The sequence below is a fragment of the Rutilus rutilus genome (assembly GCF_951802725.1).
Source record: "Rutilus rutilus genome assembly, chromosome: 17".
Taxonomy (NCBI): domain Eukaryota; kingdom Metazoa; phylum Chordata; class Actinopteri; order Cypriniformes; family Leuciscidae; genus Rutilus; species Rutilus rutilus.
Genome location: NC_140230.1, coordinates 17,867,846 through 17,884,233, shown reverse-complemented (window position 1 = coordinate 17,884,233; position 16,388 = coordinate 17,867,846). Strand labels below are relative to the sequence as shown.

Genomic DNA, 16,388 nt, shown 5'->3' with positions numbered 1-16,388 from the left:
TCAATTTGAAATGGAGCGCTTATCAACTGGGAGATTCCAGAAAAACTATTCCCAACATTCATAATAAAGTGGGGCAATGCCGCCTCTTAGTGTTGAACATACAGTACTGCAGTCTTTTATATCACCTCGTATGTCCTGGACTTGGACTTTACCTTGACTGTAAATAATTTCAGACTTTTTCTTAAATCCCCAGAAAGAACGAGTCATTACATCTTGTTCTTTTTAACTGTTTTATGTTTAATAAACATTCAGTATTTAAATATATCTAATAGTGATGAATCTTCAGGCATAAATGTAAATGCTCAGATGTACTAATGCTTTTACATCACTCCATCTACATTATCTTTGCCTTAACGTTTAAACAAAATATACAATATCATATTGTGTATATGTACATGCTAAAATCTCAGCTTTTTCAATATATATATTGCATTAGGATTTTTTGTATTAATATTCTATCTTTATTTAATGTTCAAATTAGTGTTATTAAATAGTCTTAAAATCGTATAAATTTCAGAAAATGCAAATACTTGTGAAAACTAAATGAAGACATGCAGGAGCAGTAAAATGTGACTGTTTCTCATGAACTTTTGTTTAAAATGCTCATGCTTAAATGAATTTTCTAGACAAATTGATTGAGTCGACGTATTATTTTCTTTACAAAAAGATTTTTTTAGTGATTTGAATTGGACCAAATAGTGAAAAGTATCTTCAACACTTCAAAAAAGCATCCCAGGATGTACCCTCTACTTGTGTTGTTTCATAGCATATAATAACTTTACTAATTTTCTCAAATGTGAAAAAAAATAAATAATAATAATTAAATAAAAATAATTATGTCCACACTATTCTTTGATATGTAGTTAGGACAGTTTAGACATTTCTATTTCCAGTCACTGAACAGTACAGCTTGTGATCCATCCCTGCTTCCTGCTTCAGACACATTACAGTTTTACATCACAAATGTTTTGCTTTTTCTGCTTTGTTTTGGGCTCCTACGGGGTGATTCATGCCCCAGTGTGGACGTGTGAGGTTGGAAAAAAGGCCGTGTGAGCAAAGCGTCCTCATTCTATATTTTCTGATGGAGGCTTGTGTTGTGACAGATGTGTTGATATACAGTAGAGATACGGCGTGACACGGGTGAGCGAGAGAGACAGAGAGAGTCACCGCAGGACTCGTGAGCGACTCTTTCCAGCAACCCCAGCACTTTCCAGCGGCACAACTCTCCCCCTCTTTTCACCTCTATCTCAACATCTGCTTATTTTTCATCTCTCACTCCTCACTGCTGCCTTCCCACTCTCAACCTCTTTCATCCTCTCTCAGTTCACCTGACCCCACTCTTCAGCCCACCGATCGACAGTGCTTCACTTCCTCCTTCGCTCGCTCAGCATCCTGCCCGCCTTCCTCAGACCTTTATCCTCCAAAAGCGACCGTCACGTAAATCCGCCCGACGAACCGACCTGTAACACACTCACGAGTTTAAAATGCATTGTATTGTAAATGCAAATGTGGCGTGTCTGCTCTGACCCGCTCCGTTCTCGCTCTCTCGGGGTCAGGAAGTGGGCAAGGAGGGGGCGGAGGTGTGGGTGGGTACAGCGTAGAGAGGAGGTGACGGAGGGAGGAGAGAAGGAGGAGTGGAGAGTTCCCCCCCACTTGTTATCAGTTTGTTCCTCCTCCTTGGCCGCCAAAGAGAAGCGGAGAGAGTGAGACAGAGAACGAGTGTGTGCATGTGTGAGAGAGGAAGAGGACCTCACTGAACGAGTGCACACATATTCATCAACATGACAAAGACCGGTCCTGTTGCATCCATGGATTATTCCCATATGTGGTTGCCAGGTATGTGTCCAGAGCATCTGTGTGGTTGCCAGGTTGGTCTCTTCTGAGTTTTATTGATGGATTCGTTAGAAATGCAGGGTCGTTTGTGGCCATCAGACCAAGAAGGTCAGCTTGTAGAAACTGAAAGGAAGTGCTATGCAAAGTTACACAAAGTCTGAAATTCCAAAATATACAGTATGTCTTGAATTTCAGAGTGTGTGTTTTTTTCTAGAAATAGAGGAGTTTATGTTACAATGCTTTGCGAATGGATTCAGATGCGTTATCTGTGATTATTTTATTTAAAATTTTGTATAAATTGTTTCGTTAAATATTTTTAGTTTGATTATTATTAAAAATGAATTACATTTTATTATAAATGTGACTGTGAGACATTTGGCATGCGTGGCGTCAGTGTTCGAATACTTTTTGGAGCCATTGTGAATCTCTTTTTCTAAGAACGTTCCCAGACTTCAGGCTTTTCGGGTAGTCAGATGATGTTTATGCGCTGCAGTTTTCACACAATTTGAATTTGAGTTGAAATCTGGGCCAATGTCGGACATTCACCTTCATGTTCGATCATCGTCCTGCTGAAAGTTCAGTTCAGCGGACAGAATACGATTTTTGTGCTGTATTTCTCTGCTTTTTGTGCCATATATTTTATGTACTTTAAGATGCCCAGCGCCACAGCATGATGCTTCCACCACCCTCTTCACTGTGAGGATGGTGTTTTTTAAAGTGTGGCCAGTATTAAATTTGCACAACATATAGGCCTATAACGTTTAGCTTTTTGGCAGACCCAAGGTTTTCTTGTACATATTTTTTTGGGAGTAATGACATAGCTACTGAACTCTGTGGCTTTTCTCGCGAGTCTCTTGTTGCCACAGTGAGGTTTAGTGGGCATTTTTAAACTATGCAATCTAATGCTCTCATTGTAGCATTTGTAATTGAGTAAAATGTGAGAACTGGTCAATGATCTGATTTTGACTAAGCACTGCTTATTAACTGGTCTTCCTCTGATTTCTGTAATGCAATCCTCAGATTAATTTACATATCTCTGCATTCAAAGGCACAATTGTTAATATTGTTAAAAAAAATATATTTTAATACCACATACACAAAAAAAATAGTTTTTCCTCTTCTGAAATCTAGCTTTTAAGTGCTTTACATCAACTCTAATTTGTGGTATTATGTGCATAAAATCTTCAGGTTATTAGACTACCATTATGTATATCTATTATTTTATATATATATAAAAAAAAAAATGCTGATCCATCAGGAAAATTAGCACATTTAAGTACTGAAGAGTTGATGAAATCATATTTGTTGCCTGGAAGTGCGAGGAAACCTCTGGGAAACCCAGTGTGAAGTTCTTCATGGGGTTTCCCCCCTTCCTCCCAGATCCCAACCGACACTTGATCTTATTTGCACGCAGTACAGTACAAAACTATACACACTATTCTAAAACAGGTTATGAGAAGCCGTTAGGATGCTTCTTTGAGGATTGTTGCCTTCACTTGCTGTGAAGAGTCCAGCAGGTTGAAACCAGTATCATGTTCCTAAAGAAATCTTGCATTATCATTACTGATTATCTGACCTTTCAAACAGACCAGAAATCAGCAGTCAGAAGACTGGAACTCAGATACCTTTCTATTATTAATTTGTATCTAAATGCATACAGCGATGGAGATTTGAGATTGCCCCAATTATTGTCACAAGATAGCTCTTCTTCTTTGCATGTGGCATCTTCATCTTTCAGTATAGCTGAAAATCATGTAAAACATAATTTCCAGTATGTGCAAGCAGTGTAAGCGTATTTATTTCAGTTTTATAATAAAAATAGAGATCTTTGTAATACAGAAGTTATGAAATGGAGAAGTCTGGAAAATAGTAAGAAATAGATCTGTGTGTGTCAGCTACTGTATAAGGACTGTATATGATAGGGGCAATTACATTCAAGCGTGTGCGTGTGTGTGTGTGTACACTGCAAAAAAATGCTTTTCTTACTTAGTATTTTTGTCTTGTTTCCAGTCCAAATATCAAAAAAATTCTTAAATCAAGATGCATTTACTAAAGTAGTAAAATGCCATAAGAGATTATGTCTTGTTTTCTGGGGAAATAAATCAAAATGAAGTGAGTTTTTGCTTAAAACAAGTAAGAAAAGAATATGGGGTTCTTATGGGGTAAGAAAAATAATCTTGTTTCTGTTTGAATATTAAGATTATTTTTCTTACCCCATGGACAGACAATTTTGCTTGTTTTAAGCAAAAACTCACTTCATTTTGATTAATTCCCCCAGAAAACAAGACATAATATCTTATCTAATTTTACTTATCTAGTAAATGCTTCTTGATTTAAGAATTTTTTGATATTTGGACTGGAAACCAGACAAAAATACTAAATAAGCATTGTGTCTGTGAGACTATTAATAGCTGGCCCGACAGTAAGTGTTTGGTTTAACACGTTGTGTTTGCCCCAGCCTGAGGGGAAACAGAGAGGGAAGTGAGACATTAACACCAAAACCCTCTCTTTCATATTAACTTCATATGAATGATGAACTGCACATGTAGTTCATATAAGACTAAATTTGAATTCTAGATCTGATCATTAAAAACTGTTGTGGTGAATGTATATCAAATAAGCTATCATAGACTGCAAGGTGTCAAATAAGTTTGTGATGATTCACTAAAATTAATCCATAATTAAAAACATTTCTTTGACCTTTTTGCTTTAAATTAACAATACATGCCTCTCTGAAGGCCTCTAGGCAGCTTAAAAGACCCTTTATATTTTTCATTCAAATGAATTATGAAACTGAATCTTACTAAATATAGTCAGAACTTGTGTGAGGCAATCTGAAAATATTCTCAAACTTTTACCCTGAGCTATCAGAGCACCATTTTACCAACAGGCCGTTCTGTGGAAACCCTGAACTCTACGGCCCGCTCGCTGACGGGCCTCAAGAGGGGCTTTCCTTCCTTTTTACTTCCTTTCACCAACCACTGTGGCTGGACCACGGATTTGATCGCCTGAGGAAGTCGGCAATTCATCAGCTTTTTGGTGGCTTTTACACGAGTGACACAACTGATACAAGTGAAACTGGTTTCCTGTGTATCTTTCTCTGGGATTATTACCGGGATTCTTATTTTTAAGTTGTACTTCCCCCTGGAGGAGCCAGATATTAATTATCAGTATCTGATAAAGGCCTCATTGATTCATGTAGTTGGCAGGAATGAAATATTGATGAAAGGAAGTCTGAAAGTGTGAGAAATGAAGGGTGAAATGTGAGTGTTGAGATAAAGAGGATCGGACGAGATAGTGGTATATGCAGGTGGGTGATATTATTAGTCAGTCGTTGGCTTTATTTGCATTTTTCACAAAAGGGAAGTGAGTGTTTCTGTGTGTGAGTGAGCATGTGTGTGTGTGTTTTTATGCACGTCTATTTGAGAGATTCTTTTTTTGCTACATCTGATGCTGCTTAGCTCCTTTGAACAATGTGTATTGTAAAAAGTGCCATACAAATAAACTGAATTGGCTTGAGTGCATCAGAAACATACACACATGTTCAATTGTGTGTTCTGACTTTGAAGAATATATGTATGTGAATCTACCTGCTTCAATGTAGACCAGAACTTCATAAAACTCTCAATTTTTGTTTTTATTCGAATTCTTAGAAGATATATTTCACACACGTTAACTTTGCACACTCTGTTTCTCTCTCCGCTGAGGATCTGGGACAGTCCCATTTGGCTCGGTTACAGTTAAATTTGAAGTGATACATCTGCGGTGATGTAATAGTTGTTTGTTGGATTAATCACGTCTCCACTTGTTTGAGAATGAAGGAATCTAGACCTGATGCTGCTCTATCATCAAAAATGTTTTTATTCCAAATATAACTTGTGTTTGTTAAACTTCCGTTCATCATCATCAAAACTAATAGTAAATTGAATAATATATCATATTATTTCATTACTCTTGTGTTAAACAGAAATGCATCAGCTCATGACTAATTTTATACCTCTCTGTCTTTTTTTTTCAGATATCAGAATGTCAAAGCCAGTAGAGGTTGAGAATCCAGCGGCAGACTCTCCGATGGAGAGCACAGGTATGGAGCTATATTATATTTCTGTATGTCTGAAACAGGGCTCAACAAAAAAGTTTTTCCTGCTCAGATATTTACTTGCCCTGATAACATCTTCACTGGCCCTATAACAAATGTGATAAAAGTATTTTAGCAGCATATTTTTATGTTAACATTTTAAATAAATCAAATAATATATATTAACTCTTATAATGTTGTAACATTATATTGAATGAAAATTATACATGTATTTTATTATGTTTGTAGCCAAGTCTTCTAATGTCAAACTAACTCAATTTAACAAACCAACTAACTTAAACAAATCACGTTGCCTTCTCTTATTGTGTTTCTCAGACTCAGAAAGAAATGGCTCAGATTCAACTAATCAGGTAAGTGACTGGTACCAGTGTTATCTTTTATCTGAATACAGCGTTCAAAAAATGAATCATATTTTCAATGTGTTTCCCTCCAACAGGTTCAGCTGATGAAAATCAACCCTTTCTCCCTTTCACCCACACTGAGTAGCGGCAACAAAGTGAGTAGATGTGTGTAAATGAATGTGAATTACTGAGTGTTTTAAGTGAGTCTGCACAGGTCTGCACATTTTCTTGTTCGTGGGTTATGGCCAATTTAAAACCGGTTCTGAAGACAATTAGACTAAAAGTTTATTTTGATGGTCCCTTTTGAACACTCTGTTGACTATAAGTAACTTTGCAACTGCATGTCAACTAACTCTCATTAGACTATTAGTAGACTGTCCGCTCAATATCTGCTCAAATTTATTTTGATGCTCCCCAACAGACATTCTACTGACTATAAGTAACTTTGCAAATACAAGTCAAACTTATTCTAACCCTTCTAGTCTACTAATACTCTACCAACACTCTAATGAGAGTCAACAGAAGTGTCAAAATAAAGTGAAACCAAAGTTAGTTTTTACAGGTTTTTTTTTTTTAACAGTTTACAGTTTTTCCACCTCTTTTTATTATTTCATTATCCTCCCTTTGTCACCCTCATTTAAATACCCCCACTTCCCGTGTCTCTTTTAACCCATGAATTCATCATTGATGTTTCCCTGTCTCTATGTCTCAGGCTAAGGTGGAGGATTGTGGCGAGATGTCTCCCGCTGCACCCGCTCAGACGGCCCTTTCCCACACACAGCTGATGCTAACGGGTGGCCAGCTCGCAGGGGTGAGACAAACACACACTTACTTTTTACATGTGCTGCTTGTGTGTGTCTGTGTGGGTTCCTGCGTGAGCTTGCTTGCCTTGCTTAACATGTGCTTTCTTTCATTCACTTTTCTAACTCTTATTTTCACCACATTTTCCTTCTCTGCTGCTCTTTCTCTCTCTCTCTCTCTAGTTGACTGCACTTTTGCCTGCACAGCAACAGCTGCTCTTACAGCAGGCGCAGCTCCTCGCTGCAGCTGTGCAGCAGTCACATGTGGCCCACGCAGCCAATCAACAGCAGGCCCAGCAGCAGGCCAATCAGCAGGCAGCTCAGCAGCAGTCACATGGCCAATCGCAGAGCACACAAGAACAAACCGCCACCCCCGTCCCACCTCCTCCTCACCAGCTCCCTCTTTCTCAGCCAATCCAGCTCACTGCCCAGGTACAGCCAATCAGTGCTGAGCAGCACCTGAGGTGATACAAGGGACGAATTCACCAAACAGTCAAAATCCTGCATCTTATTTGCTTATTCTCAGTGAATTCCCTCCTCAGACCACCTCAGATCAGAGCGAAACCATCATGTCCTCTCAGCATCTGTTTCTTTTCTCTCTTTCAGGACATTCAGCAGTTGTTACAGCTGCAGCAGTTAGTCCTCGTTCCAGGACACACTCTGCCTTCACAGTTTATTTTACCACAAACGCAGCAAGGGCAGCAAGGTAGCTCATTCACTATTTGTATTCTCACGCTGTGTCCTAAATACGTTTCCTATGTCAGGTCATTTGTCCCTCTTCACTTAAAGCCAGACTTGTTGCATGTCAGTTGTCATGATCCAGCTGGTCAAAACAAAACATAGACAAGAATTTATTATTATCACTTTATTTTATAATGTTTTCAGGGCATAGTGATTGGATTAAAAAAACGTGGTTGTCATTCAGATTCCATTTATGGGTAATAAATATAATCATATGGTTGTGTATGTTTCAGGGCTGCTATCAGCACCAAATCTAATTCCACTACCTCAGCAAAACCAAGGAAGCCTGCTGGCCGGTCCACCCAGACTTAGTCTTCAAGCACAGGTACATCGTCTAATGAAAGACCCATATATTTGGGAGGTAAACATATGTCAGAGGGCACATAAACAGGTTCCAAGGGGTTTTTGCAAAGATATTTCAAGTTGTTACAAACCTGAATGAACTTCTTTATTCTGCAAGTATAGGTACCAAACCGTTGATGATAACCATTAACTTCCATAGTATAGAAAAAATATATTAGTGCTTTTATTATGCCTTTACAAATATTAGTGTTGTCAACAGAATAAAATAACTGATAAAGTAACTGTAAAAGAATTGTCATTATTTTCAGTTCCTTTTTAAACAAGAAAAACACAATAATGTCTGTAAACTTTGTAAATTTGTGTGGATTACAGTTGTAGTAAAATAAGCACAACTGTTCAAAAGATTGGGTTTAAAAAAAAAAAAATAATAACTTAATACTTTTATTCAGCCAGGATGCATTAATTGTTCAAAAGTGACAATCTTTTTGACCTTTCTATCCATCAAAGAATCCTGAAAATAAATCACAGCTCTACATAAATATTAAGCATACTTATTAATAGATATTAATATTATTAACTGTAATAATAAACGTTTCTTGATTTCTGAAGGATCATGTGACTCTAAAGACTGGAGTAATGATGCTGAAAATTCAGCTTAATAAATAACATTTTAAAGTATATAAAAATAGTTTTGCACTAATATTTCACAATATTACTGTTTTTACAGTATTTTTGATCAAATAAATGCAGCCTTAGTCAGCATTAAAGACGTCTTTCATAAACCTTCTTACCCACCCCATACAAATATCTTACCAAACCCAAACTTTTGAATAGTAGTGTATGTGCACAACACTATATTCTGTGCTATTCTCTCATGTTTGAGTCTTGATGTGTGTCTGGTTGGTGGCAGAGAGAAAAGGTTGCAGAGAGCAGCGTGAACACAGTGACATCTCACCCTGAGGAGCCCAGTGACCTGGAGGAACTGGAGCAATTTGCCCGCACTTTCAAGCAGAGAAGGATCAAATTGGGCTTCACACAGGTACACACACACACACACACACACACACACACACACACACACACACACACACACACACACACACACACACACACACACACACACACACGCGCACAAATAAGATTTGTATTTCCTTGTAAAGTCATGTTTGGTCTCTGTTTCCCTCTACAGGGTGATGTGGGAATGGCCATGGGGAAACTCTATGGGAATGATTTCAGTCAGACCACCATCTCTCGATTTGAGGCGCTCAATCTCAGCTTCAAGAACATGTGCAAACTCAAACCTCTGTTGGAGAAGTGGCTGAATGACGCAGGTAACCATCACAAAGAGCTCCATCAGATTTAACAGCTATCAATCTAATCATACACAATCCAAAAAGTTTCCAGCAGTCTCGAACGCATGTCCTGTGCATACAATAATACTACAGATTAAGTGGCATTTTGGCTACTTTATAATTGAAAAATAGAATGTAAAAATAGACTGTCAACCACAAAATGTTTTATATAACATTTTTCAGTTGAATCAACTGAAAAATTGAAATATCTTTTTGGTTTACTCAGAAACAATGTCGATGGACTGCACCTTGCCGAGTCCCAGTTCTCTCTCCTCTCCCTCGCTGGGGTTTGAGGGCCTGCCTGGCCGCCGCAGGAAGAAACGCACCAGCATTGAGACCAACGTCCGCATCGCTCTGGAACGCAGCTTCATCACGGTCAGAACACGTGATTACAAAACCATTGCACAACATAAACTACCGTTCAAAAGTATGTTTTTTTTAAGAAGTCTCGTATGCTCACCAAAGCAGTAGAAAATATAATAATTATTTATTTAAAATGCCATTTATTCCTGTGACGGCAAAGCTGAATTTTTAGCAGCCATTACTCCAGTCTTCAGTATCTTTTTTTTTAAAATTAATTTCTAATATATATATATAAAACACTGACCCCAAACTTTTAAACGGTAGAGTATAACCAAATAAACATTCATATACACTTTCGAAATGAATGTCCTCAAATAATCCCATCTGAAACCTCTGAATCGGTCGTGTTTTCTGCATTCAGAACCAGAAGCCTACCTCAGAGGAGATCCTGCTCATCTCAGAGAAGCTCAGCATGGAGAAGGAGGTGATCCGCGTCTGGTTCTGCAACCGCCGACAGAAAGAGAAACGTATTAACCCCTCCAGTGCCACCCCTCCCTTGCCCAGCCAACCCCAGCCCACCTCGCACAAACCCCCCTGCTACAGCCCACACATGGTACGACCTGGCTTGCTCCCTTGGCTCATACCCCCATCTCAAATGACCCTGTGCCACAACACTCTACTAGTTTCTCCTGCATGAGCAGTTGATAATAATCATTCCCATAATGGCACATCCATTCATTCCTGAATGTGGTTTCACCCGTCCTGCATTGCTTTGCATTTTAATGTGAAATAATCGTAATCCATTTCTTCATAGCCAATTTATGCACTGTCATTGTTGTAATACTACAGGAGGATTGAACCTCTGTTACTTACACATGTTTTTTGGAGGAATATTGCATGTATTCACTAACTTTGAAACTCAGTATTTTTCTCTGTAATTGAGGTTTTGTATAACTGAGTGAGTAGCATCTACAAACAGAGCACAAGCCTTCCAGTGTTTGACACCGGCCTCTCTCCTTTTCCTCTTTTTCACCCTTCAATACTCTCTGTCCATCATGTTTCCCTTTTGACCTGTGACATCATATCCACATCTTCCTTACAGATGTCCAGTCAGGGACTATCCCAGACAGTGAGCAGTCTCAGCACAGCAGGTAGGGTGCACAAGTGGACATCTGTTGATCAGAGACAAATATAATTGTTTAGTATATATATATGATGGATGTTCTTTCTGTTATTATTTACTTCTGTCAGTGACCACCATGTCATCAGTTTGCCCTTTGACCTCAAGCGGGCCCACCTTAAGCTCCGCCTCATCACCTGTAACCCCGCCTTCACGTGGTGATGCCAGCCCCGCCCCTCCAACTCACAGTACGCTAAGTCTGAACACAGGGTGAGTTGATTTCTCTCTCATGTTCACACACACACACACACACTTACTCATCACCTTTTACTCCCTCTGGCTCAGCAAATATAGGTACCTGCAGTGTTTGTGTGTGTGCAAATGTATTTTTGTGTGTGGTTTTGTTATCCGCAGTTCATGGCATAAAAAGAATGGTGACGTTTCTAACTACATCACTGACTTTGCTGCAAGTTTGAGGTGAATACAACCAGCAGAGTCTGTGTTCTTACACACACACACACACACACGTCTGGTTCAATATCTTTGTGGGGACTCTCCATAGACTTAATGGTTTTTATACTGTACAAACTGTATATTCTATCTCCTTACACTAACCCTACCCCTAAACCTACCCATCACAGAAAACTTCCAAAAAAACTCATTCTGTATGATTTAGAAGCTTGTGTACCCATGGGGACCTAAATTTAGGTCCCCACTGTGACACCAGTACCCATGAGTCTGTGTGCATTCAGGTTGAAGTCCCCACCAGGATAGAAAAACATGTACACACACACACACACACACATTCACATAACATTTGTCATTGCCAAGTATAGGGAAATGTGGATTAGGGCATAGGGTGAATTCTGGTAAATTGGCTTTGTTTTTGATATTGACTTGACCATTTATGACAACATACACACAGTGAGCACCAGTGTTGTCACAATATCATCATACGATTTTAGCAAATTACAGTGAAATATAATGTTCAAGAGAACAGCATTTATTTTATAGAAATATATATTTTGTAACAATGTAAAAATGTTATATAATTTTTTTTAAATCTTTACTTTCACTTTTGATAATTTGCTTTATAAAAGCATTAATTTCTTTTTTTTTTTAAATTACTGACCCCTAACTTTTTGAGTAGTAGTGCAAATATAGGCCTTACCTTGTTGTAAAGTAAACATTCCTTTATTTAAATAGTTATCAATTTAATATATTACATTAAAAAATATTAATTATAAATTGTTTTACTACTACAAAAAATTATATTTATATATTTTGATTTTAGTATCCACTCAGTACACAAAAGTGCTAGTATGTTTTGCATATTTGTTCAGGGATTTTCATATTTATTCAAAAGATTTAGTAAAATCCCACAACTATCTTAGTGTACGGGTTGTTATGGACTGATGCGTCACTGAGTTCTGCTGGTATGCGACCTGCATTGTATTACAAGAAAAGCCATGTTTATTCTGCAAAGATTTGTCTTCTTGCACTGTTTTTCCAGCTCTTAACTATGCTTCGAAATGTTTTCTCTTTTTCCCTTCATTCCTTTCTGTTTTCTGTTTCTTTCTGTGTGTTTTGTGGGATGGTTATTTGTTTGTGTGACTCAGGAATACGATGAGGAGCATTAACACAGGAATGAACCAAGCTCTACTTGGCAGCAACCCACTTGCTACTATTCAAGGTTTGTGCGAAAGGAAGGGCGAGAAAGACGCTGATGACTTTGCCTCATATCAGTCATGTTACTTTGTCCTCTCTGTTTGAGTGTTTGTTTACGTCCTACCACTCCTATTCTTCTTTGCTCCCATTGTTCTTATGTTCACACGGCACTAGTGCATCCTGTTTATCGTGTGTGTCACATATTATTGTTGTTGATGTTTGTGAGTAACACTCCGTCTCTTCCACAGCTCTAGCAGCCAGTGGTGGCCAGCTGCCCATTTCCAGTCTTGAAGGCAGCAGCAAGGTGTTAATTGGTGGTTCTGGGGCCCAAGGAGCAGGTCTTACCTCTTCCCTCTTCCTCAACCACTCCTCTTTGTTGCCCATGGCAACAGGCCCCGGCATGGGATTGGGCGGTTCAGCTGTTGGCAAAACCTCATTTCCTGTCGCAGGCGGCATGAGTCCCTCCCCTTGCTCGAGCCCAGTCTCTTCCTGCTCTTCCGGTGAATTGCTGCACAGCCCGCACTCAATCGGAGGGTCTAAAATCGAGTGATGTCGCCCAAGTCCAATCACAAACGGAGGAGAAGGAGGAGGTGAAACCTTACCTGTCAACCAAAGCATCTCTTGATCCCCTCGCTCCCTTTCGTTTCCTCTCGTTCATACTCTCTCTCTTCCGCTCTCCCACTCTACTGATGCCAAAAATACACAAGAGTAGAAGAGGGGAGAGATGGAGAGACAGAGTTGAAGGAGGAAGGAAGAAGAGAAGAGGGAAAATGAAACCAAAAAAACACCATGAGGCTTAGCGGGACACAGCCAAATACGTAAATTAAAGGAGAAGAAAAAACTATGTGAGAAGTGAAGTGAGACAAGAGGACAAAAGGAGATCCTTGAGCACCAAAAACAACAAAAAGTACAAACTTTACTGTGTTGTAGAACAACTCTTTTAAGAAAACGTGGAATACTGAATACCAAAAAGTATAAAGGAACTTTGAGAGACTCACTATGACAAAGAAATACAAGCATACCAAAATCTCAAATACCAAAAACAAACACCAAAAAATACGGATGGAAAAGCTTTATCCAAAGGACCTGTAAATAGCCAACCGTCCAGGACCAGACCCAGTGACAACAATCCAGCCATCTCTGAGCTCTTCATCTCATTTTCCATTAAATCATACCGTTTTCTTTCACGGTTTCTATGATTCAATGTTTCAGCATAAAAGATGAGCAAGTCGAGCTCAAACGTTCTTGTGTTTCTCTGGTTCTTCCTCGTTCTAGTCAATTTTTTTTCACACAAGTAGCAGATTTTCCATCTGTCTTTATTAAATGTTTCAGTACATCAGTGTTCTATTATCATCATCATCATCATTACATGTCTTAACGAGCGTATAGAGAGAATTGGGTGTTTGGTCTTTGATGTTCATCATATTAGCACTGCATAGCTTGATGCACTTGTTTGTCCAATGACATGAATGTCGTAAAGTGTAATAAAAGTGAGACCAAGCTCCTCTCTCTAGCTTTCACTGCTCTAAGTGTAAATACTCTCATTTCTCAAGTGCTTGCATGCTTCCCTCACTCACTTTGTCCCTTTTGAATACCAAAGCGATTCATTCATACATGATCAGTTCATCATTCACATGATGCAGAAAGAGATCGGGGACCCAAACCTTGACAAGGCCGCTCTGGTAAGACAGCATGGTGTGGGATCTGTAGCGGTGAAAGGGCTCCTATCCTCTCTGCTTCTTCTACAAGCCAAAAAATGAAGTGAAACTTCACAGCCAGCCAAACTTCCCAGAAAGGAAAACCAAAAACAAACCAAGCCAAAAACGAATCGAGGAGCAAAACGAGTCACTGTACAGAAAAAAAACAGCATCCCTTCATGCATCTCTGGACCGAGGTCACCCAGAACCATGTAGCAAGGGATCTGGCTCCGCCTCCTGTCATTCAAACTCTTTCTGGTCCTGGGTGGCGGGATCTTTGATGACCTCACTGGACTCATCTAAAGATGAAGATGTTTCGGGTTCGTTTGGGGGTTGGGAGGGTTGTTTCTTTCGTTCTGTCTGTCTGTTTTGTGGGGCTTTTTCTCAGCTGTGTGTGTAGATTTGTGTGCTTTCATTTGGGGAAAAAATCTCATTTTTTACGTTCCTTACTTGTTCCTATCTAGTTGTGTTAGAGACTCTAATCAGGTGGTTGAAACAATACTGTGAAATCAGTTCAACAGACAAGAAACCAGGATAAACACGCTCAAGTACATCCAAAGAACCAAAGTCAAATATAAACAAGCTTTAAAGAGAACCAAATATCCCATACACAACTATTCACATGCTCTCATCCACCTTACCGTTGTATTTATATCGTGCTGAAACCTGTAGTCGGTGAGCGCTGCAGGTTCAACGATGGATAGATACAAGATACATCAGTTCTCTACGTTACTGTATAGTCCGAATGGGTCAGTTAGTGCTTCTCTAGATTTTGTAGTAAATGATCTATGTTATAATGCTTACTAATTGCTTATGTATGGAAGAAAACAATGTGAAAAGATAAAAAAAAAAAAATGTTGATATTTACTTAGACCAAAAATTCACACTATCTCTCTTTTGGGTTTTTCTGTTTTCTTCCATCCCCGTTTTAAAGAAATTGATTTTGTTATTTATCCTCCTCTTGCTCGTTTGTGAATTTTCTTAACAGACCTTTTTTATTATTAATATTATTATTATTTATTTAATATATTCCAAATGCTGTTTTGTAGTGGGTGTGTTTGAGGCACCAGATTGTATTCAAATGTAAACTTCCTTTGCCAAGGCGACCTTTCAAACCAAATCCATCGACAAATGCAACCGTCGGTCCGAATGGACCGGCCACTAATCGACAGTGTAGGGGCAGACACTTGTCTTCTCGACCTCTTAGCTGTTCCTTACTGGACAGAGCCTGTGGAGGGAAACCTATCAGGGGAAAAAGCAGCACTGTGGTTCTTCTGCTCAAATGTTTCGGTAGTATTCATTCAACGCTGAAGTAACCTTCCAGAGTAAAAGCACGCACTGCCATGGCTCAGAAGGGATACGGTTCTGTAGGAACCTGCATTGTGTATGAACGTACAGTACCTGTCTCACCACTGCTGATGTTACCGATCGTGTTGCTATGGTTACTGTCGTGATGGCTACCGTGTGTGTGTGTGTGTGTGTGTGTGTGCGTGTGTGTGATGGCGTTGAGCGCAGTGCTGCTGTGAGCCTTGACCTGAAAGCTTTAAACAGCTACAAAACCAAAAACTTTAGGAGAGAAAAGATGGGGGCATTTGGGGTTCCTGGAGAGAAAATACAGCAAAATGTATGTATTGTATGATAGCGGAAATGTATCAGTGCTCCATCTTCCTCTCTGCCTCACTCCTCCTCCTCTTTGTCCTACTTCTATTCCTGCTTTTTGTATTTATTTTTTAGCGTGTCTGTCGTTCTGTCTCCTGGCTATGGAGGTGTAGAAGAGAGATAGTTCCTCATATACCTCACTCTCTTAACAACAAACCAAATAGATGAATGTTTTAAAACGGAGAAGCGGGCTCCATCCGTCTGTAGGGGCCGGAGACGTGTGTTCGGATTGGCCAGGGAATGTTTAGATGAAAGATCAGCAGGGGCCAGTTGTATAAACATAGCCATTATGTTAAGACTGTGTCTTAAGAACTAGTATGACCAACTAGCAGTTAAGTTAGGGGTAATCAGTCTTACTGTTCGGTATCAAATTAGACCAATCTACATTTTTATGTAACTGACTTAAAAAAAGTTATGAACAGTCTTAAAGAGAAAAATGTAATGACTAAAGGCCAATTTATGCTTCTGCGTC

General features: G+C 39.1%; 1 protein-coding gene across 3 annotated transcripts in view; it reads left to right on the top strand.

The window, feature by feature from the left end:
* Positions 1-14,061, top strand: part of pou2f2b (POU class 2 homeobox 2b) — a 34,173-nt gene extending 20,112 nt beyond the window's left edge. Inside the window, exons 2-17 of one of the 3 annotated variants that reach the window (XM_084385206.1) lie at positions 5,852-5,917; positions 6,248-6,282; positions 6,369-6,428; positions 6,986-7,084; positions 7,257-7,505; positions 7,680-7,779; positions 8,048-8,139; positions 9,028-9,156; positions 9,307-9,448; positions 9,696-9,844; positions 10,194-10,385; positions 10,875-10,923; positions 11,024-11,162; positions 11,307-11,369; positions 12,512-12,585; positions 12,809-14,061. In XM_084385206.1, coding sequence (XP_084241332.1) covers positions 5,852-5,917; positions 6,248-6,282; positions 6,369-6,428; positions 6,986-7,084; positions 7,257-7,505; positions 7,680-7,779; positions 8,048-8,139; positions 9,028-9,156; positions 9,307-9,448; positions 9,696-9,844; positions 10,194-10,385; positions 10,875-10,923; positions 11,024-11,162; positions 11,307-11,369; positions 12,512-12,585; positions 12,809-13,110 — 1,940 coding nt within the window. In that variant the 3' untranslated portion in view covers positions 13,111-14,061. Of the gene's footprint in view, positions 1-1,683; positions 1,837-5,851; positions 5,918-6,247; positions 6,283-6,368; positions 6,429-6,985; positions 7,085-7,256; positions 7,506-7,679; positions 7,780-8,047; positions 8,140-9,027; positions 9,157-9,306; positions 9,449-9,695; positions 9,845-10,193; positions 10,386-10,874; positions 10,924-11,023; positions 11,163-11,306; positions 11,370-12,511; positions 12,586-12,808 lie in introns of those variants that run through there. The other 2 variants (XM_084385204.1, XM_084385205.1) reach the window with 2 other exon arrangements.
* The last annotated feature ends 2,327 nt before the right edge of the window (positions 14,062-16,388 follow it).